General features: G+C 45.8%; 1 protein-coding gene across 1 annotated transcript in view; it reads right to left on the bottom strand.

The window, feature by feature from the left end:
- Positions 1-878: 878 nt before the first annotated feature.
- Positions 879-21706, bottom strand: part of DNAH6 (dynein axonemal heavy chain 6) — a 443662-nt gene continuing 422834 nt past the window's right edge. The window contains exons 77-78 of the mRNA XM_068233571.1: positions 11429-11651; positions 879-1099 (exon numbers count right to left, since the gene is read on the bottom strand). Of these exons, the coding sequence (XP_068089672.1) occupies positions 996-1099; positions 11429-11651 (327 nt within the window). The 3' untranslated portion in view covers positions 879-995. The remainder of the gene's footprint in view (positions 1100-11428; positions 11652-21706) is intronic.

Below are 21706 nucleotides of genomic sequence, written 5' to 3'. Positions count from 1 at the left end.
TCGCCGCCGCTACCCGCCGATCCGCCGCTATCCGCTTCGCCGCAGCCGCCCCCCCCCCCCCCAGACCCCGTGCGTTGCCTGGCCAATCAGTGCCAGGCAGCGCTGTGGGGTGGATCGGAATCCCCTTTGATGTCACGACGTCGATGACATCGGTGACGTCATCCCGCCCCGTCGCCATGGCGACGGGGGAAGCCCTCCAGGAGATCCCGTTCTTTGAACGGGATCTCCTGATCTCCGATCGCTGGGGGGATGCCGCTAAGAAGCGGCTATCATGTAGCGAGACGTTGTCTCGCTACATGAAAAAAAAATAAAAAAAAACGTATTTGCTGCCCCCTGGCGGATTTTAATAAACCGCCAGGGAGGTTAAAGGTCCAAGAAAGAGTTTTGGATCACGTGGGAAACATCAGATTATTCATTGCAGCTTGTGATCTCATGTAGGAGAATTTTCTCTCCAACAGGGACAGAAACAGCAATATATATATATATATATATATATATATATATCGTAGATATGAGAAGCGTTAGAACCTCCATCAGATTTCTCTAGCTGCCTCTTTATTTCCTGCTGGTCCATGGAGGTCCAGGGGAGAGGAATGCAGGAAAAATGTTTATTTTTTATTATGACACAGGCAGCAGTAAAGGCACAAAATAGGTTCTAATCTATTTCCACATCACCTAGAAGCAAATGGTTTATTCTGCATTCTGCAGCTAGACTTCACTGACCGGAATCCATTACAACTCCATTTCACTGGTCTCAGTGGGTAGTGGGCTTATGTTATTGCTCTCAGCATTGCTTTACTGAATAATTTTGATTAAATATTATCTTGAACAATCACGTGTTGATGAACATGTGTAAAATACATAACATGACACCCGACTGGCTTAAAACTTTACTTTGAAAACTGCATAAAAGTGTACAATAGCAGTGCATACAGTATTTATAAATTAAATTGGCACTTTCTGTTATGAGGCTGGATCTTTTGCATTTCTTGAATTTATTCGTTTAATTGGCACAACAGAGCTGAAGCCTTTGATATCCAGTAGTCGCTGGGTCTATTTGATGGTAAAAGGACGGTAACAACAAAATTGGTAGAATGGCCTGTGAAAAGAAAAAGGGAGCAAAAGTTTAGGTAAAAACATCACTTATATATGGTAGATAGACAACTGAATACTTTAAAAGGGTACCATTGCAAGTATTTGTTATATGGCCTGGGAAATAATGTTGTCCCTGTGATATTATCCATTTACTATTGCTAGTCCTTGTAGTTCTTCAGTGATGATTGAGCCGTTTCTTGCAGACTTGGACAGCCAGTCCAAACTTTACCCTTCCAACTGACTGAGCCTCTTACCCCCTCCATAGGCCTCTTAAGGGCCATACATAGGCTAGATTAAAGTCGGCACACACAAACGAGCAGCATCACTTAAACGACATTACCCAGCAAAAAGAGATGACAAGTAGTTAAAATGACATTGTTCACACACACCAATATAACAAATGATTACTTGTTCAAACACTGCAAGTGCATGTGGAAGTGACAAGTCACATGACATATGCAAGCATGCTCTGGAACAATGTCATTTGAATGGAGGCCCCCAGTGTTCTGAGAGCTCATCTAAGTTACTCCTTTATACTGGCAGATGAAGCAGGTCACACCTGCAAAATGTGTCGCATTGTGGAGAGTACACTAACTTTTTTTTACCTGATTCAGGAAATTCAAATCATCAGTGGGGAGGTAAGTTCACCACTACCTCCCATTTTTAAACTGCTTTTAATATATGTTATCTATTTGGCATGTCTGTTTTACTATTTTCTGCAAACACTGTCAGACTGCACAATGGCCTCAATTCACTAAGCTTTATGAAACACTTTATCAAATGTTTCAGTGCTGCGTAATATGTTGGCGCTTTATAAATACAATAAATAAATAAATAATAAATGTGTGACAATTTACCTCATGGGTAAAATGTAATTTTGAATTCACTAAGGTGTTATAGATTTATTGAATTATTTATCGATAAAACATTTGATCAATATATAACACCATAGTAAATTCAAAATTAGATTTTACTCATGAGGTACATTATCAAATGTTTGATAAAGTGTTTGATAAAGCTTAGTGAATTGAGGCCAATATCTTCTCAACAGTCATCAAAATTGATCCACCAGTTGGATAGGACAGAATATATAATATGTACACGAAAATGGAGGAGGGAAGCGGGTTGGCACTATGGTGCGGCAAGTGAGCTGAGGTAGCGTAAATGCAGGTATCCCTAATCAGGCAGCTGGGCGTGCTCAGGTATGTAGACAAGCATATCAGCACATAAAGCAAATAAGCAGGAGAAAACCGGCACTGCGGAAAGCTGTGTTTAATCTTGATATTCATGCAAACAGGGATGTGCACATCAGCAACAAGCAGGACTGTCTTGCATATATAAAGCATGCAGTAAGATGTGGGGTACCTGGAGGTGCGGTGGGTGCTGGGTGATCAAGCCTGACGGCCGTTTCGCGCACGTCTGCGCATCTACGGAGGCTGCAAGGCGGAAGGGATAGGTGTCCGGCATTTGTAGCCGAAAGCATAGGGTGGAAATACGTCGCCCCTCTCTCCCCGCCTCTACGTTAACCTTCTCCTATTGCCAGGCCGCTGGGACGCGAACGCGTCATCAGCGTCTGACGTCGTGGCAGCTAAAGACGCTGAAACTATTGTACAGCGTAGCGTGGCTTACGCATGCGCCCTATGACACTCGTTGGGCTGGCATAGCGCCATCTTGTGTCAAAAAATGAGAAGGCATCCACAGCTGAACATCAGGTAAAGAGTAGTGGTGAGAAGTAGAAACACGTAAAATAGTGATGATTAAGACAATGTGGAAAAAAGTGGACAAAGGCACAAGAGTGACATATAGATAGAAAATACCTGGGTGGTCAACTATAAGATGCTGTCTCAGCAGCAAAACATGTGTGCATTAATTAAAGTAACATCGTAAATGGAGTTACTGTGAAACAAAAGGGGAAGTCGAGAAGTTGTGACGTATTAAAATCAATAAAGGATCGGTTATCCCGCAGAAAAATCCCCATTGGGAGGTCACCTCATAGTTGGGGCTAACTGACAGGGTAGTCGATCCTTCAAGGGAGGCAAAGGAAGTTGGGAGGGACCGGGTGGACATGTAACTGCTATATAGTATTACTAAATAGAACGAACTGTTCTAGAGGAAACATGGAAAGAACCAAAACTTTAGCACATATTATCACATCGTATTTACAAGGGTAGAAAGGTTAGGGGTCCAGAAAGCAAGAAAGATCAGTATAGTCATTTAGACCCAAGGGGCCCATCGCGTTGGTCCTTAAAATCAACAGGACCTCTTCACGTTTTAATTTCCTTTCGCGATCACCGCCCCTGGCAGGAGGTGGGACCTGGAGTATGCCACCAAAGGTAAGTTTGTCTGGATCTCCTCTGTGCTCATTCCTCATGTGTTACACTACTCTAGGGGATCCTTTTCCGGAACATATAGAATTGTAGTGCTCTCTGAACCTCTCGCCCAATGTTCTGGTGGTCTCACCAATATAAAACCTACCGCAGGGGCACCACAGGGCATATACGACAAATTTGGTTTTACAGGTAATAAATGCCTGTACATTCCGTCGTAAGGGCCCAATTTGTAATTTAGGGCCTGTGACCATTTGTTTACATGATTTGCATCGACCGCATTTGTGGTTGCCCTGGGGTTGGCTCCTGCGTAGCCAATCACTTCCATCTGAGGAATGGAATTCACTCCTACTAATTAGGGACCCAATAGTTGGTGATCTTCTAAACCAGAATAGGGGACCCTCCTCTACCATTGGTTTCAAACTAGCATCTTTCATTAGAATGTCCCAATGTCTCATTACTGTATTCTTGATGGCATCTGACATTGTGCTGAATTCAAAGGAAAAGGGGGTTCTTTTATCTCTGATCTTCCTAGTGTCTTTTCTTTGGAGGAGTGTCTGCCTACTTTGGGAGCAAGCTCTCTTGAATGCCTCCTGAATTAAGTGTTCCTCATAGCCTCTAGCGGCTAGCCTGCATCCCAAGTCCTCAGCCTGGCGGCGGAACTCTGTATCACTAGCGTTATTTCGGCGAAGCCTGAGGAACTGGCTGTAGGGCAGCGCCTTTGTCACATGTTCAGGGTGGAAGCTCGCCCTGTGGAGTAGGGAATTGGACGCCGTGGGTTTCCTGTAATCTCTCGGCACCAATTTTTTATCAATAATTTCTAATTCGAGATCTAAAAAAGCGACTTTCTCATGGCTGATAGTGGCCGTGAAGGCCATGTTGCAATTATTATGGTTAATGTATTCCAGGAATGCGGAAAAAGACTCACAAGTCCCGGACCAAAAGACAAGGATGTCGTCCACATACCTGGACCACATCCTGAGTTGCCACTTGAAAGGGTTACAAGCAGAGTGAATGTTTAGTTCCTCCCACCACGCCAAGAACAAGTTGGCGTAGGTGCAGGAAACTGCTGTACCCATAGCGGTTCCAGATGTTTGCCAGTACCATTTCCTGTCAAACACAAAGGCATTGTGGGTGAGAACGAACATAAGGCACTCACAAATGAAGGCCCTATATGTTTCGCTTTTCTCTGTCCTATCCAAAAAGAGTCTTACGGCCTGCACCCCCAATTCGTGGGGTATGCGGCTGTATAAGCTTTCGACGTCAATCGTCGCCAGGAGATCCCCATCGTACCAGTCGAGGTCCTCAAGGCCCCTTAGGACATCAACTGTGTCATAGAGGTGAGAAGGAATACCCTCTAGTAAAGGTCTCAGGATGTGGTCCAAGTATCTGGACAGCCGCTCCGTCGTCGACCCAATGCCAGAGACAATGGGCCGACCCGGAGGGCTAGTCCGGGACACAACCATTAGAGATTTTAAACCTTTCTACCCATAAGCTACCAGAAGGAACAGAGTCCCTATTGCAAAAGGGCCTCAATTTTTCATTGGCGGCAGACTTTGATTTTGCGAAATTTAAAATAGAAATGTATAAAAATGTTAGACGCCTAAATATTAGATGGCATTTCGCTAAAAAGAAGGATGCCCCAATGAAAGCCAGTACTATATGGGGAAATGCCAAAGTGAGCCCTCTAGGCTTTAGCCCCACAATACAGTGGGACGACCAAGATTTAGCCAACTTAGAGGTCATGAAGGAGTTGGACACCATGATTGACAATAGTCAAATGCCACCGGAAGACATGTCAACACTCAGCTGTGGCGAGATCTCTTCCTTTAGACCTTGCAAATCCCTTTCCCCATTCCCAGTCCAACCAGGATCATGCCTGGATGTCTTCCAAAAAATGGTGGAGAGAGATCTGAAGGCAGAAATTTATCCAAAGGCCATTAAAAACCTATCCGAAAAGGAACAACGTACACTAAAGTGGTTGCGCAAAAGACCTGATCTACAAATAAAACGAGCAGACAAGGGAGGAACAATCGTGGTCATGTCTGCAGAGCAATATAGGGAGGAAGCCCTTAGGCAATTACAAGACAGGAACACTTATCAACCCTTGACTGAAGATCCCACTTTTCGCTACCAGAATTCTTTAAGGTCCCTTTTGAAGAAAGGAGTGGAGTTGGGGGTATTAACCCCCACCTTGGCCAGTGGGCTGTTGCCCACTGATCCAATTAAGCCTATTTGGTATCATGTCCCCAAGATTCACAAGTCCCAGACTAGCCCTCCGGGTCGGCCCATTGTCTCTGGCATTGGGTCGACGACGGAGCGGCTGTCCAGATACTTGGACCACATCCTGAGACCTTTACTAGAGGGTATTCCTTCTCACCTCTCTGACACAGTTGATGTCCTAAGGGGCCTTGAGGACCTCGACTGGTACGATGGGGATCTCCTGGCGACGATTGACGTCGAAAGCTTATACAGCCGCATACCCCACGAATTGGGGGTGCAGGCCGTAAGACTCTTTTTGGATAGGACAGAGAAAAGCGAAACATATAAGGCCTTCATTTGTGAGTGCCTTATGTTCGTTCTCACCCACAATGCCTTTGTGTTTGACAGGAAATGGTACTGGCAAACATCTGGAACCGCTATGGGTACAGCAGTTTCCTGCACCTACGCCAACTTGTTCTTGGCGTGGTGGGAGGAACTAAACATTCACTCTGCTTGTAACCCTTTCAAGTGGCAACTCAGGATGTGGTCCAGGTATGTGGACGACATCCTTGTCTTTTGGTCCGGGACTTGTGAGTCTTTTTCCGCATTCCTGGAATACATTAACCATAATAATTGCAACATGGCCTTCACGGCCACTATCAGCCATGAGAAAGTCGCTTTTTTAGATCTCGAATTAGAAATTATTGATAAAAAATTGGTGCCGAGAGGTTACAGGAAACCCACGGCGTCCAATTCCCTACTCCACAGGGCGAGCTTCCACCCTGAACATGTGACAAAGGCACTGCCCTACAGCCAGTTCCTCAGGCTTCGCCGAAATAACGCTAGTGATACAGAGTTCCGCCACCAGGCTGAGGACTTGGGATGCAGGCTAGCCGCTAGAGGCTATGAGGAACACTTAATTCAGGAGGCATTCAAGAGAGCTTGCTCCCAAAGTAGGCAGACACTCCTCCAAAGAAAAGACACTAGGAAGATCAGAGATAAAAGAACCCCCTTTTCCTTTGAATTCAGCACAATGTCAGATGCCATCAAGAATACAGTAATGAGACATTGGGAAATTCTAATGAAAGATGCTAGTTTGAAACCAATGGTAGAGGAGGGTCCCCTATTCTCGTTTAGAAGATCACCAACTATTGGGTCCCTAATTAGTAGGAGTGAATTCCATTCCTCAGATGGAAGTGATTGGCTACGCAGGAGCCAACCCCAGGGCAACCACAAATGCGGTCGATGCAAATCATGTAAACAAATGGTCACAGGCCCTAAATTACAAATTGGGCCCTTACGACGGAATGTACTGGCATTTATTACCTGTAAAACCAAATTTGTCGTATATGCCCTGTGGTGCCCCTGCGGTAGGTTTTATATTGGTGAGACCACCAGAACATTGGGCGAGAGGTTCAGAGAGCACTACAATTCTATATGTTCCGGAAAAGGATCCCCTAGAGTAGTGGAACACATGAGGAATGAGCACAGAGGAGATCCAGACAAACTTACCTTTGGCGGCATACTCCAGGTCCCACCTCCTGCCAGGGGCGGTGATCGCGAAAGGAAATTAAAACGTGAAGAGGTCCTGTTGATTTTAAGGACCAACGCGATGGGCCCCTTGGGTCTAAATGACTATACTGATCTTTCTTGCTTTCTGGACCCCTAACCTTTCTACCCTTGTAAATACGATGTGATAATATGTGCTAAAGTTTTGGTTCTTTCCATGTTTCCTCTAGAACAGTTCGTTCTATTTAGTAATACTATATAGCAGTTACATGTCCACCCGGTCCCTCCCAACTTCCTTTGCCTCCCTTGAAGGATCGACTACCCTGTCAGTTAGCCCCAACTATGAGGTGACCTCCCAATGGGGATTTTTCTGCGGGATAACCGATCCTTTATTGATTTTAATACGTCACAACTTCTCGACTTCCCCTTTCGTTTCACAGTAACTCCATTTACGATGTTACTTTAATTAATGCACACATGTTTTGCTGCTGAGACAGCATCTTATAGTTGACCACCCAGGTATTTTCTATCTATATGTCACTCTTGTGCCTTTGTCCACTTTTTTCCACATTGTCTTAATCATCACTATTTTACGTGTTTCTACTTCTCACCACTACTCTTTACCTGATGTTCAGCTGTGGATGCCTTCTCATTTTTTGACACAAGATGGCGCTATGCCAGCCCAACGAGTGTCATAGGGCGCATGCGTAAACCACGCTATGCTGTACAATAGTTTCAGCGTCTTTAGCCGCCACGACGTCAGACGCTGATGACGCGTTCGCGTCCCAGCGGCCTGGCAATAGGAGAAGGTTAACGTAGAGGCAGGGAGAGAGGGGCGACGTAGTTCCGCCCTATGCTTTCGGCTACAAATGCCGGACACCTATCCCTTCCGCCTTGCAGCCTCCGTAGATGCGCAGACGTGCGCGAAACGGCCGTCAGGCTTGATCACCCAGCACCCACCGCACCTCCAGGTACCCCACATCTTACTGCATGCTTTATATATGCAAGACAGTCCTGCTTGTTGCTGATGTGCACATCCCTGTTTGCATGAATATCAAGATTAAACACAGCTTTCCGCAGTGCCGGTTTTCTCCTGCTTATTTGCTTTATGTGAGAATATATAATATCATTTGCTCGTAGTGGCTACTTTTTTTTCATACCAATTGTAGCCAGAAACGGCCACATCTGTCGTTCCTTTCAAACAACTTCTGTCCAGTGTGTGTATTAGGCTTTAGAGAGTGGAATAGAGTGTAAGGCCAGCATGAAGGAATGGAGTGTAAGGCCATCATTCATGAGCGGATTTGGCTTACTGTGAGGGTGCAGCCGTACTCGTGCATTCAGTGGCGTAGCTAAGGAGCTGTGGGCCCCGATGCAAGTTTTACATTGGGGCCCCCTAAGCACTCTATACATAACAATTGATATGGCGCAAAAAAATCTGCCAATGGCAACTACAGCATCAGAGGTATAATTAGGGGATGTGAAACAGCTTGTTAATGATTACCACTGTTCAAAGTATTTGTAGGAGTGATTATTATAAGCACAGGACCAATATAGAGCTAATACTGTAGTTGAGGGAGGGCCCTTCGGGGCCCCTTTGGCCCAAGGGCCCTGATGCGGCCGCAACCTCTGCAACCCCTATTGCTACGCCCCTGCGTGCATTAACAAAACACTTGTGCTCCTACATGAAGGTGAGCAAGGCCACAAGAATATATCCATCAAGCTCTTGTTGGATATGTTCAAAGGGTCCCTGTGTGGCAACGGTGGGGTCAAGAAGGTTATGGAAAGGCTCTGGACTATCGAGGCTTCCCTCTACCTTGGAAAGTATCTAACGTTTTCTAACAGCTCAGGTTGAATTTAGTTTTTGGAGTTGTTTTCATGTTTCAAATGTCTAGTGAGCAAGAAAGGCAGAGTAGATGGGGTAGAGAAAGGAGAGGGCTAGCATTATTAAAAAAAAATATTAAGCAGGGGCTTTCAGTCTGACTGTCAGACGAGTGGCATATTTGTAGAGGAAAAAAACATCAAAGTGAGCTTCCATTTACCATATTCAATAAATAACTGGTTATGATTTTTTTTAAACAAAATAAAAATATTGCTTCAGGTTTTCCTAATAGAGTACTGTACTGTTAATCTTACATAAAAAACAGAAGGTTTAAAGAGAACCCGAGGTGGGTTTGAAGAATATTATCTGCATACAGAGTCTGGATCTGCCTATACAGCCCAGCCTCTGTTGCTATCCCAAACCCCCCTAAGGTCCCCCTGCACTCTGCAATCCCTCATAAATCACAGCCACGCTGCTGACAAACAGCTTGTCAGAGCTGGCTGTGTTTATCTCTATGGTGTCAGTCTGCTGCTCTCCCCGCTTCCTGCAGAACTCCGATCCCCGCCTGCATCCCTTCCCTCCCTGCTGATTGGAGGGAAGGGATGGGGGCAGGGACCGGAGCTATGCAGGAGGCGGGGGAGCAGCTGAGACTGACACTACAGATGTAAACACAGCCTCACAGCACGGCTGTGATTTATGAGGGATTGCAGAGTGCAGGGGGACCTTAGTGGGGTTTGGGATAGCAACAGAGGCTGGGCTGTATAGGCAGATCCAGCCTCTGTATGCAGATAACATTCTTTAAACACACCTTGGGTTCTCTTTAAGGTGAGGAATAGGATGATATAATTTATTGGCTAACTCAAAAGATTAAAAGAGTAAGCCCTCAAAATACAACAGTTAGAGCTCACATCTTTTCGTACTGGGCCTGCTTCTGAAAGCCCAACTTACATTCGGACATTACGGCACAGGGAATGTATTTCTAATATAGATCAATGATTGTGATGTTGTTAAGTTATCGAAGGGTTCAAAACTGTAATTTAAATATGCATGGGATTGAACATAGTTTGCATTTTTATGCGGATATAATTTTGTATTTAAGTAACACATGTATCTCCCTCTGTTATATTGTATCTCCCCTGCTTAAACAGCCTTATCCTGGATGTATGATCCTTCCATTCCAGGACCTTTTAAGTTATGTGAAAATTCCTATAAAGAACTAATCAAAATATCGTTAATAACATTACAGCACCTTAATGACATTGATCTGTATAAGAAAAACAACCTATCTGCCTTCTGATGATGTATGGAGGCATCTTAATGGTATCAGTTGAAAATGATTTTCAAAAATTGCAGCTACAATAACCTCCCTGAATACATAGAATGCTGCTACAATGCTCAAGCCAAATACCGGTTATATCAGGCCTAGGCAAACTTTACATGGCCCGTGCTGCATGCTGCAGACCACGGGGCTCATTCCTAAAATACTTTCCCCAAATGGGTAATGCAGGCACTTACTTTTTATGTTTAGCAATGCTGACTTGACAATTGCACTTGTAATGTGGGGGCAGAGTATCTACACTTGCTACATGATGGGGATAAAATCTGCCTTTTTTTTACATAGGGGGATATGATATACTATGTGCATACTATATACATTCAAAGGTATGAAAAAAACATTCATTTATGTTCCCCTTTTACTTGGTACTGTCTTCAGTCTGTCAGATGTCAATGTTATCATACAATGACTGACTAAAGAGATTTTATTGAAACCATTTTCATTACCACTATTCTTCACACAATTTAAATAACAATTATAATATCCACTTTATTTAATTTATTGCAACTTTCCTGACTGAGGTGCCTTAAAGGGAATGTGATTTGAAAATAAACTTATAATATAATGATTTGTATGTATAGTACAGCTAAGAAATAAACATTACCAGCAGAGATATGAGTCTAATATTGTTTCCAGTACAGGAAAAGTTAAGAAACTTCAGTAGTTATGTATGCAAAAGAGCCACTGATATCTCTGGCTTTGCAGAGAGCTCTGTCTTCTGAAGCTTCTCATCTCAACTGTCTGTCGCTGTATTTTATTTTTCTGAAGAGGAAAGTTCAAAAGTTCACTAGTCTGCTCTGTGAAATCATTTAAAATGCTGAGTGTAATGTGTAAACTGCAAATATTAGAGAATGATGCAATGTTATAAAAAGAAACTATATAACTGAAAATAAAAATATGAGAATATTTTCTTTGCTACTAATCTTCTAGTTATTATCCGCACTACACAACTAATTCACTATATCATACTTTTTTTTTTTTTTGCTTCAATGTCAATGATAAACCATGATACATATTAGCGACAAGCTACTTTTACCAATGTACTCTGGCCTCATTTAAAAAAAAATCAGATTTTACCAGGTATAGTTCATCTTAATAAGAGCTTTAACAGTGTAGTACTGTGAATAACAACTCTCTTACCTGTAGTGGACAGTACTCCTGCCCTGGCTCCAGTCTTATAAAGTGGTGCTTGATATAAGCTGGTACTGGGTTGGTAGTTTTGGCGGGGTTCAAAGTGTATTACAGGCAATGTTGGATTCATTTGTCTTGGAAACGCATCTTCAATTACCATGTTTTCATCATCCCAGCGACTGGCATCCATATACATCCCATGCACCAATACCCCATCCTCAGGAGTGGGCAGCTAACATGTAAAGAAATTAAGTACAAAATGAGCACACGAAAGTGACAAAATGAAAGTGACAAATCTGTGTACATGTACAGAAACGTCCCATTGCACTCTGATATGGCTGAATGACAAGTACTGTAACTTAAATGTATTCTGTAATAGTTTCAAAGAAAAAAATATGTACTGTATTCTGTAACTGAAAAAAAATGCCGATAAGGTTTAGCATCCCCAGAGGTTCCATACATTTTTATGCATGGAGCCACATCATTCCTTCGATGTTGTGAGAATAAGGAACTCCACTCCCTTGATGACACAGGACATGCTCCTTCACAGCTTCAATCATCTGAAATCAGGCCAGGGATCATCAAATAGACTTCAGGCAAATGCTTTGTTACTCTTCCATAACAAACCCTTTTTCAACTTTTAATTGCTGTCTATGTCACTTTTTTAAAATAATATTCCTCACTCCTTCTCCTTCCAGTAAATTGAGTACATTTCTCCCAAAGGGACAGAAAGTTCAAGTCACTTTTGCAGAGCTGTGAAGGGGCAGAATTGTTCTAGTTTTTCTCAGTTTCCCTCAATTCGTGTCACAGCAGACAACCGGACACAGCCAGCAGTGGGCCCCTGTGCAAAATTGTAATTGTGGGCCCCCTACGACCTGCGGCGCGCGCGGCAAAATATGGGCGTGGCTACAACCTGCGGCGCGCTTAAGTAGGCGTGGATAGAACCTGCGGCATGTAGCGACGCGGCAAAAAATGGGCGTGGCAATGACCAGATGAGGGCGGAGCTAACTAACTTAAAGCGAACCCGGGGTGAGGGTTTATTTCCTTTTAAACAATACTAGTTGCCTGGCGGCCCTGCTGATCTATTTGGCTGCAGTAATAAACTGAATTACACCAGCAACAAGCATGCAGCTAATCTTGTCAGTTCTGACAATATTGTCAGAAACCCCTGACCTGCTGCATGCTTGTTCAGGGTCTATGGTTGAAAGAATAAGAGGCAGAGGACCAGCACGGCAGCCAGGCAACTGGTATTGCTTAAAAGGAGAGAAATATGGCAGCCTCAAGATTATTCTCACCTCAGGTTCCCTTGAAAAGTGCAACGCAAAGACAGTGGGCCCAAGTTTTGGTAACCCTTTCCCCAGAAAATTCACATAATTGTGCAGGTTTTCTCAAGAAAATACACATCATGTCGGCAGATATGCCCAGAAAATACGTGCAATGATGTCGGCAGATATGCCCAGAAAATACGTGCAATCATGTCGGCAGATATGCCCAGAAAATACGTGCAATCATTTCGGCAGATATGCCCAGAAAAGACGTGCAATCAAGTCGGCAGATATGCCCAGAAAATACGTGCAATCATGTCGGCAGATATGCCCAGAAAATACGTGCAATCATGTCGGCAGATATGCCCAGAAAATACGTGCAATCATGTCGGCAGATATGCCCAGAAAATACGTGCAATCATGTCGGCAGATATGCCCAGAAAATACGTGCAATCAAGTCGGCAGATATGCCCAGAAAATACATTCAATCATGTCGGCAGATATGCCCAGAAAATACGTGCAATGATGTCGGCAGATATGCCCAGAAAATACGTGCAATGATGTCGGCAGATATGCCCAGAAAATACGTGCAATGATGTCGGCAGATATGCCCAGAAAATACGTGCAATCATGTAGGCAGATATGCCCAGAAAATACGTGCAATCATGTCGGCAGATATGCCCAGAAAATACGTGCAATTATATCGGCAGATTTGCCCAGAAAACACATGCAATCATGTAGCAAATTTGCCCAGAACATACATGCAATCATGTGGCAGACCTGCCCAGAACATACACGCAATCATGTGACAGACCTGCCCAGAACATACACCTGCTAAAATAAATAATAAAAAAAACCATTTACTCACCTGCAGCAGCAGACCTCCTGTCCCAGCCTCCATCCGGCGCGCAGCTCCCATGGGTGGTTGGGTGGATAGGTAGCCTGGTGGGTGAGTGGGTAGGTAGCCTGGTGGGTAGGTAGGTAGGCAGCCGGGTGGGTAGGTAGGTAGCCCTTAGCCGGGTGAGTAGGTAGCCTGGTGGGTGGCTGGGTAGCCGGGTGGGTGGGTAGCCTGGTGGGTGGCTGGGTAGGCGGGTGGGTAGGTAGCCTGGTGGGTGGGTAGGTGGGTGGGTAGGTAGGTAGCTGGGAGGGTGGGTAGGTAGGTAGCCTGGTGGGTCCTTAGGTAGGTAGCCTGGTGGGTTGGTAGGTAGCCAGGTGGGTAGGTAGCCGGGTGGGTGGGTAGGTAGGTAGCCTGGTGGGTGGGTAGGTAGCCGGGTGGGTGTGTAGGAAGCCGGGTGGGTGGGTAGGTAGCCGGGTAGGTAGCCGGGTGGGGGTGTAGGTAGCCGGGTGGGTAGGTAGCCAGCAGGGTGGTTAGGTAGTCGGGTGGTTAGGTAGCCGGGTGGGTGGGTAGGTAGCCGGGTAGGTAGGTAGCCAGGTGGTTAGGTAGCCGGCAGGGTAGTTAGGTATCCGGGTAGGTAGCCGGGTGGGTGGTTAGGTAGCCGGGTAGGTAGCCGGGTGGGTAAGGTAGCCGGGTGGGTGGGTAGCTATCCGGGTGGGGGACCCGACTCCTATCCTCCCTCCCTCACCTCAGGGCCCCCCTCCCGGTATGCGCGGCGGGAGAGCAGAAAATACAGGAAGTCTCCGGGGCTGCAGCAGACGCTAGAGGCAGCTGCCGCTTGGTCTCCGATATGTCTCCAACTTTGTATACTGCTCGCTACTTCCTGGTTTAGTAGCGAGCAGAGATACAGAGTTGAAGACAGGGGAGACCAAGCGGCAGCTGCCTCTAGCGTCTGCTGCAGCCCCGGAGATTTCCTGTATTTTCTGCTCTCCCGCCGCATGAGGGGGGGGGGGGGGCGAGGTGAGGGGGGAGGACAGGAGTCGGGGCCCCCCAGGTTAAAAAAAATAAAAAGTAAAATAAAAAAAACCTCAGCAACACTTAATGGGCCCCTGAAGCAGCGGAACTTCAGGGGCCCTCGTGCGGCGGCACAGCCTGCACGGCCGTATGTCCGCCACTGACTCTTACAGCTGTCCTGCATACTGATGCACACTTGATGCCCAACACGCGGAACTGCTTTCCAATGTCCTCCAGACAGAGCAGGGACAAGGTCCTCCAGCACCTAAGGCTGAGACACCAAAGTGCGCCCCTCCATCCCTCCCACCCCAGCCGTCACACACTGATTGCTATTAGACTAAGAGGGCCACAGGGCCCACAACTCTAGTTATCTGGCTTGCAGTCACTGCCATGTATCCCCGTTTCTTATTTCTTTCTGCTTCATACACAATTAGGAATGACAACTGAATGAATTGTGCGCCCCCTCCTACACTGCGCCCTGAGGCTGGAGCCTCTCCAGCCTATGCCTCGGCCCGGCCCTGCCTCCAGAACACCTAGTAGTGTGCACCTAAGTGTATCATTAGCTTGGCAGTGCTTACTGCCCATTAACAAAACTTCTAACCACTCTGTGATCATTGACACAGGCTCCAATCATGCAGTACCCATTGACGCTGGCTGTGCCTATTATCAGAGAGTATGACCACACTATAAGCCTAATTTACTAGGCTGAGAAATTGCACACCGCAATACCTCACTTTGGTGGTGCTGACTGTCATAGACCACATGGGCCGGTCCTTGATCGGTTCAATCACTCAGAGTCAGAAACTCGGCCTCGCTGTCGCTTTGCGCATAGATGCCCATATGTGGATTTGCAGTCTATGAACCGACTAGCAGAGAGGAGCATCCTTTTCCAAAGGATTCACCACACACGTACAATTCAAAAGCTTGCCACCACCTGTGAGACAGCACAGGACTGTAAATATTTTAGCACACTGCGAACACTGTAAGTTAACCCTTAGCTGTATGCAGGGATCGGCGCCAGATCTGTTTATCTGTGCCCGATTCAAGCATACAAGTTATAAATACAAGATACTGTAGAACACAAGGTAACGTTTTCGGATAAGTAAGTACGATTGTGTATGTTCAGCAACAGGTCATAACCGCTAAACGATTTTTAAACGTTTAATAACAAAAATGCATTACACACATTTACATACACTAATTAACATATACACACACAAAGCTTAAAATAAAAGGGAATAATTGTGAAAAGGTTTACTTAGCCGAAATGCAGTCTGTGTGGGCATATTTCCTTCTAGGAGAATAAATGCAAAGTCCTTGGTTTCAGAATCAGAGGCATACTTTGTAATCCAAACTGAGGTTACAGTTCCAAATGGCTGCTAACCACATGGTCCTCTGGTTAGCAGCAGCAGGTCGAGTTGTAATCCAGATGATGTTAAAATGGAGGACTCATGTCCGCCTGCTGGCAATGTGCTTTTGATGAAGCTGGTTTGGGGGTGTGGCAACGCCTGCCCTCTCTGAATTACCCACCAATGACAGTCTACCTCCTCCTAGTAGGATGTTGAGCTTAAACTGTAACTTATAAACTATACATGTCATATTTGGGTGGATCGAAGATTCATAATTGTCAGAAAATACTGATTAATATGACATCTTGCATGAGGGCGTTAGGCTGAGCGGTCCCCAAGGACCCTCCTTGGGGACCGCTCAGCCTAACACCCTCATGCAAGATGTCATATTAATCAGTATGACAAGTTATTGTTATGAATTTTATATCAGAACATTGGGCAGATTTTAACAAATAAGACTATATTAATTTCATAGCTGTGCTATACACGGTTTTTCATTTAACAGACCGAAATAAAAAACTACATGCATTTCAATCTGTTCCTAATCAGAGTCACTCCGGTTGGACTCCCGCTGGGGAAACTGGCCTTAGCCTTTCCTGTGATAGAAGGAACTTTTGGTGTGTTAATTAGCATCTGAGTGTGACCAGCTAGAACACCCTTTGATGTATTATACCAGGCTAGGGTTAGGTTTCACACCCCTTGGCTAATTAACAAGTTACTGGCCAGCAAGGAATTCTTTTTGAACAAGTTAATTTGATGTGGGTGATGGGTTTGTTTGCATTTAGCAGAGAGAGGGAAAGACATCTGTTGTACATTTTAAAAAGAAAAAAAAATGTCATTCTGCTCTGCTGTGCTGAACGATACAAAATCGCTAATCGTCCCAACTTCCGTATCATTCATCACACTGACATTGTCTAAGCTCCAAGCAAGTGGCAGTATATAACGAAATGTATGGGCTATCTTCTAATTTATTTTTCTTTGGTCTTCAGGTTATTATTATCAAGTATTTATATAGCGCCAACATCTTCCGCAGCACTGTGCATACTATGTTGTCTTGTCATTTAACTGTCCCTCAGAGGGGCTCAAAATCTAATTCCTTCCATAGTCATATGTCTATGTAGGGGACGCCCAAGGTATCAAACAATAATTATAGGTAAGAAAATCTTACCTTAGGAAGATCTAACTTCAAGAATGCTAATTTTTCGTTAAAATTAAAAGATTTTACTATGCACAGCAGACAACGCGTTTCGCTGATACACTCCGCTTCATCAGGTCAAGTGCCTTTAAAAGAAGGTTCAACAGGAACTCAGAGACCAATGTACAGTAAAAAATATATACATATGTACATATATATTTTTTACTGTACATTGGTCTCTGAGCTCCTGTTGAACCTTCTTTTAAAGGCACTTGAACTTGACCTGATGAAGCGGAGTGTATCCGTGAAACGCGTTGTCTGCTGTGCATAATAAAATCTTTTAATTTTAACGAAAAATGTGCGTTCTTAAAGTTAGATATTCCTAAGGTAAGATTTTCTTATCTATAATTATTGAGTTTATTGATACCTCCTATCTCCCCCTAGCACTCTCAGTAGTCTCCCGAAGACTACTCCATTGTTCTCTCTCGAACAAAAGACTGTACCATTTTTTTATTTTGGAGCTGCGACCACCAATTCTACCTCTGCAAAAGCCCGAGTGGGGAAGGGACTTCCTCACATGCCCACAACAGTGGTTGCCTGGCTTGCAACCCATGTTTGTGAGTGTATATAGACTATATTACATTTAATTTCATCTAATCAGACGATACTACACGATATTGGGCTCCCGGTGTCCCTGTGTCTTTTTTCTCGCCTCCGAAAGATATGTCTATGTATGTATCGTGTAGTGTATGTATCGTAGTTTAGGGCATGTGCGGCACCAGGGGGGTGCTTTGGGGTGTTGAAGCACCCCCAACAATACTCCAAGCACCCCCTTAGCACCCCATGTGTGGCCGCTTTTCACCCCGCTCTCTGTCCCTGCTCTGTCTGAGAAGCACAGAAGACGCCTGTTATGCTGACGTAGGAGAGGAGGCAGCGGCAGGAACAGGCATAGCGGTAGCGGCCGCCAGCTCAGAAGGATACACGAGTGGTGGCCACGGGAGGGGAGGTGGTATCAGGCTGGGGCAGCTACATTACCTACACTGGGGCAGCTACAATACCTACACTGGAGCAGCTACATTACCTGGCAGCTATACTACCTACGCTGGGGCAGCTATACCACCCATGCTGGGGCAGCTATACTACCCATGCTGGGGCAGCTATACGACCTATGCTGGGGCATCTATACTACCTATGCTGGGGCATCTATACTACCTATGCTGGTGCATCTATACTACCCATACTGAGCCATCTACACTACCCATACTGGGGCAGCTATACTACCTATGCTGGGGCAGCTATACTACCTATGCTGGGGCAGCTATACTACCTACACTGGGGCATCTATACTACCCATGCTGGGGCAGCTATACTACCTACACTGGGGCAGCTATACTACCTATGTTGGGGCAGCTATACTACCTATGTTGGGGCAGCTATACTACCAATACCGGGGAAGCTATACTGGGGCAGCTATACTACCTATACTGGGGCAGCTATACTACCTATACTGGGGCATCTATACTACCCATACTGGGGCATCTATACTACCTATGCTGGGGCATCTATACTACCTATGCTGGGGCATCTATCCTACCCATACTGGGGCAGCTATACTACCTATGCTGGGGCAGCTATACTACCTATACTGGGGCATCTATACTACATATGGTGGGGCAGCTATACTATCTACACTGGGGCATCTATACTACCCATGCTGGGGCAGCTATACTACCTACACTGGGGCAGCTATACTACCCATTTTGGGGCAGCTATACTACCCATACTGGGGAAGCTATACTGGGGCAGCTATACTACCAATACCGGGGTAGCTATACTACCTATACTAGGGAAGCTATACTACCTATACTTAGGCAGCTATACTGGGGCAACTATACTACCTATACTGGGGCAACTTTATTACCTATACACGCCCACTTTCCAGTGCATAGACACATCCTTTTTTGACCATGCCAGGTCTGGCCACCCCCCGGTTTTTCAAAGCTACCCCTACAAAAGATTCAGCACCTGCATAGCACCCCCTAAAAAAAATTCTTTAGGGGGAAACCAATTAACTGTATGTTTTGGGGAGGAAACTGGAGTGCCCAGAGGAGACCCACACAAACACGGGAAGAACATACAATCTCCATGCATATAGTGCCCTGGCTGGGATTCAAACGAGGGACAAAGTGCTGCAAGGCGAGAGGGCTAACCACTACGCCATTCTTCTAGTTGTCTGTTCTTCTATTGCCCTTTTTGTGAGAGTCCACGGAGACGCCGCCGCGCGGGGCAACATGGCAGCGGTCTCCGCTTCCCAGCCAGCGAGTTCCGCTTCACACGCAGAACTGCTGGCACGGGTTGGTGGGGACACCGCCGCCGCGGCTGGCGACATGGCGGCGGGTCCGGTGGTGCAGCCGGCGGACTTCGGTACGCATTCGCACGCGGACCCTGGGCCTGGCCTCTCTGGTGCACAGAGGCAGAGGGTCGCAGAGACGCAGTCTTCGAATTAATGTTAGGATACCCAGAACCAAAGTCCGTCGATGACGCCATTTCCTTAGCGGTGCGTGCGGACCGCAGATTGCGCTATCAGCGTCAATCGAGAGGCAGGAATGCAGTAAGAGCTCTCTCTTATGCGTCCTCGTCACCTACCCCTCCTACTGACGAGCCGATGCAAATCGGACATTCTCGGTTGACTCGGGCCGAGAAAGAGCGCAGAAGGGCAGAAAATCTTTGTTTATATTGCGCAGAGCAGGGTCATATTGCTCAAAATTTCCCCAGGAAATCGGGAAACGATGCCGTCTAGGTGTAGTTAGAGGTAATACCCTAGACGCACAGAACTTACCTCTAAGTCAGAATAATCGGTTACTCCTCCCATGTTCCATTTCCTGGGGGAATTTTACTGTTTGCACTGAAGCTTTCGTGGACTCTGGGTCCGCGGCCAATTTTATAGATTACGAATTTGTGAAAGGACTGGGTGTTCCCTTACAGCTTTTAGACCGACAAGTAGTCGTCACCGCAGTGGATGATTCTCCTTTACAGTGTAGACAACCTCTCTCTCAGACCCCGAGGTTGTCATGCACGATAGGGGTTCTACATAAGGAGAGTTTACAGTTTCTTGTTTTACGCATGGCAACCTCCACCGTAATTCTCGGTATGCCCTGTTTACAGCTCCATTCCCCACAGATAGATTGGGCGTCAGGTCAGCTACTCAGTTGGTCGCCTTATTGCCATACTCATTGTTTGGGGAAAATTGCCATTTGTGCTGCCAAGGTAGAGGTTAAGGGGGTGCCAGCACAATACGCTGAGTTTGCAGATGTGTTCTATCCTAGGTCCGCTGATAAACTCCTACCACATCAGAGTTTTGACTGCCCTATCGACTTAAGATCTGGTTGTATGCCTCCTAGAGGTCATCTCTATAATCTTTCCGGACCGGAAAAACTGGCAATGCGGGATTACATTACTGATAACCTGGCAAAGGGGTTCATCCGCCCTTCCCGGTCACTGGCCGGGGCAGGGTTTTTCTTTGTTCAAAAGAAAGATGGTGGTCTTAGACCTTGTATTGACTACCGAGGTCTAAACAAGATCACCATAAAGAATCGCTATCCCTTGCCTCTGATAGACGATCTCTTTGCCCAGATTACCAATGCCAGTATTTTCTCAAAATTGGACTTACGTGGGGCATACAACCTGGTGCGCATTAGGGCTGGTGACGAGTGGAAGACGGCCTTCAATACGCCCGACGGGCATAACGAGTACCTAGTTATGCCCTTCGGGTTGTGTAACGCCCCGACCGTCTTCCAAGAGTTAATTAACGAGGTCTTCAGGGAGGTGTTGGGGAGGTTTGTCTTGGTATACCTTGATGACATACTGATTTTCTCTCCAAACCTCGTAGAGCATCGTAAGCATGTCAAGTATGTATTGAAGAAGTTGAGACAGAATTTATTGTATGCAAAACTAGAGAAGTGCCTCTTTGAGGTCACTCAAATTCCTTTTCTGTGGTACATTATTTCAACGTCAGGTCTCTCTATGGATCCAGAAAAGGTTTCGGCTGTCTTAGAGTGGCCACAACCGGTAGGCTTGAAGGCACTTCAAAGATTTCTTGGTTTTGCTAACTACTACCGGAGATTTATCAAGGGATTCTCTTCGGTAGTAGCCCCTCTGACTAGTCTTACCAAGAAAGGGGCTGACCCTTACCATTGGTCAACAGACACCCAGTCAGCCTTCAACACCCTTAAAAAATTGTTTTGCTCTGCACCGATACTAAGACATGTCGATGTCACCCTTCCAGGTGGATGCCTCGGAGATTGGGGTGGGGGCGGTCCTGTCCCAACGTTCAGGCGTGCAAGGCAAGACACATCCCTGTGCCTACTTTTCACGTAGATTCTCCCCTGCTGAAAGAAACTACGATGTAGGCAACAGGGAACTCCTTGCCATCAAGCTAGCCTTTCAGGAATTACGTCATTGGCTTGAGGGTGCAGAACATACTATTGTTGTATATACTACCGACCATAAGAACCTGGAGTACATTGAGGGCGCCAAAAGGCTTACTCCCAGACAGGCCCGCTGGTCTTTGTTCTTTACACGCTTCAGATTTGTCATCACGTACACTCCAGGTTCTAGAAATGTCAAAGCAGACGCTCTATCCAGATGTTTAGAGCCTGAGACAGGCCAGTCAACATCTCCCAAGGGTAT

Source organism: Hyperolius riggenbachi, chromosome 1, assembly GCF_040937935.1.
Source record: "Hyperolius riggenbachi isolate aHypRig1 chromosome 1, aHypRig1.pri, whole genome shotgun sequence".
Lineage (NCBI taxonomy): Eukaryota > Metazoa > Chordata > Amphibia > Anura > Hyperoliidae > Hyperolius > Hyperolius riggenbachi.
Note: the sequence above shows the minus strand (reverse complement) of the source record. Positions and strands in the feature narration are given on the sequence as shown.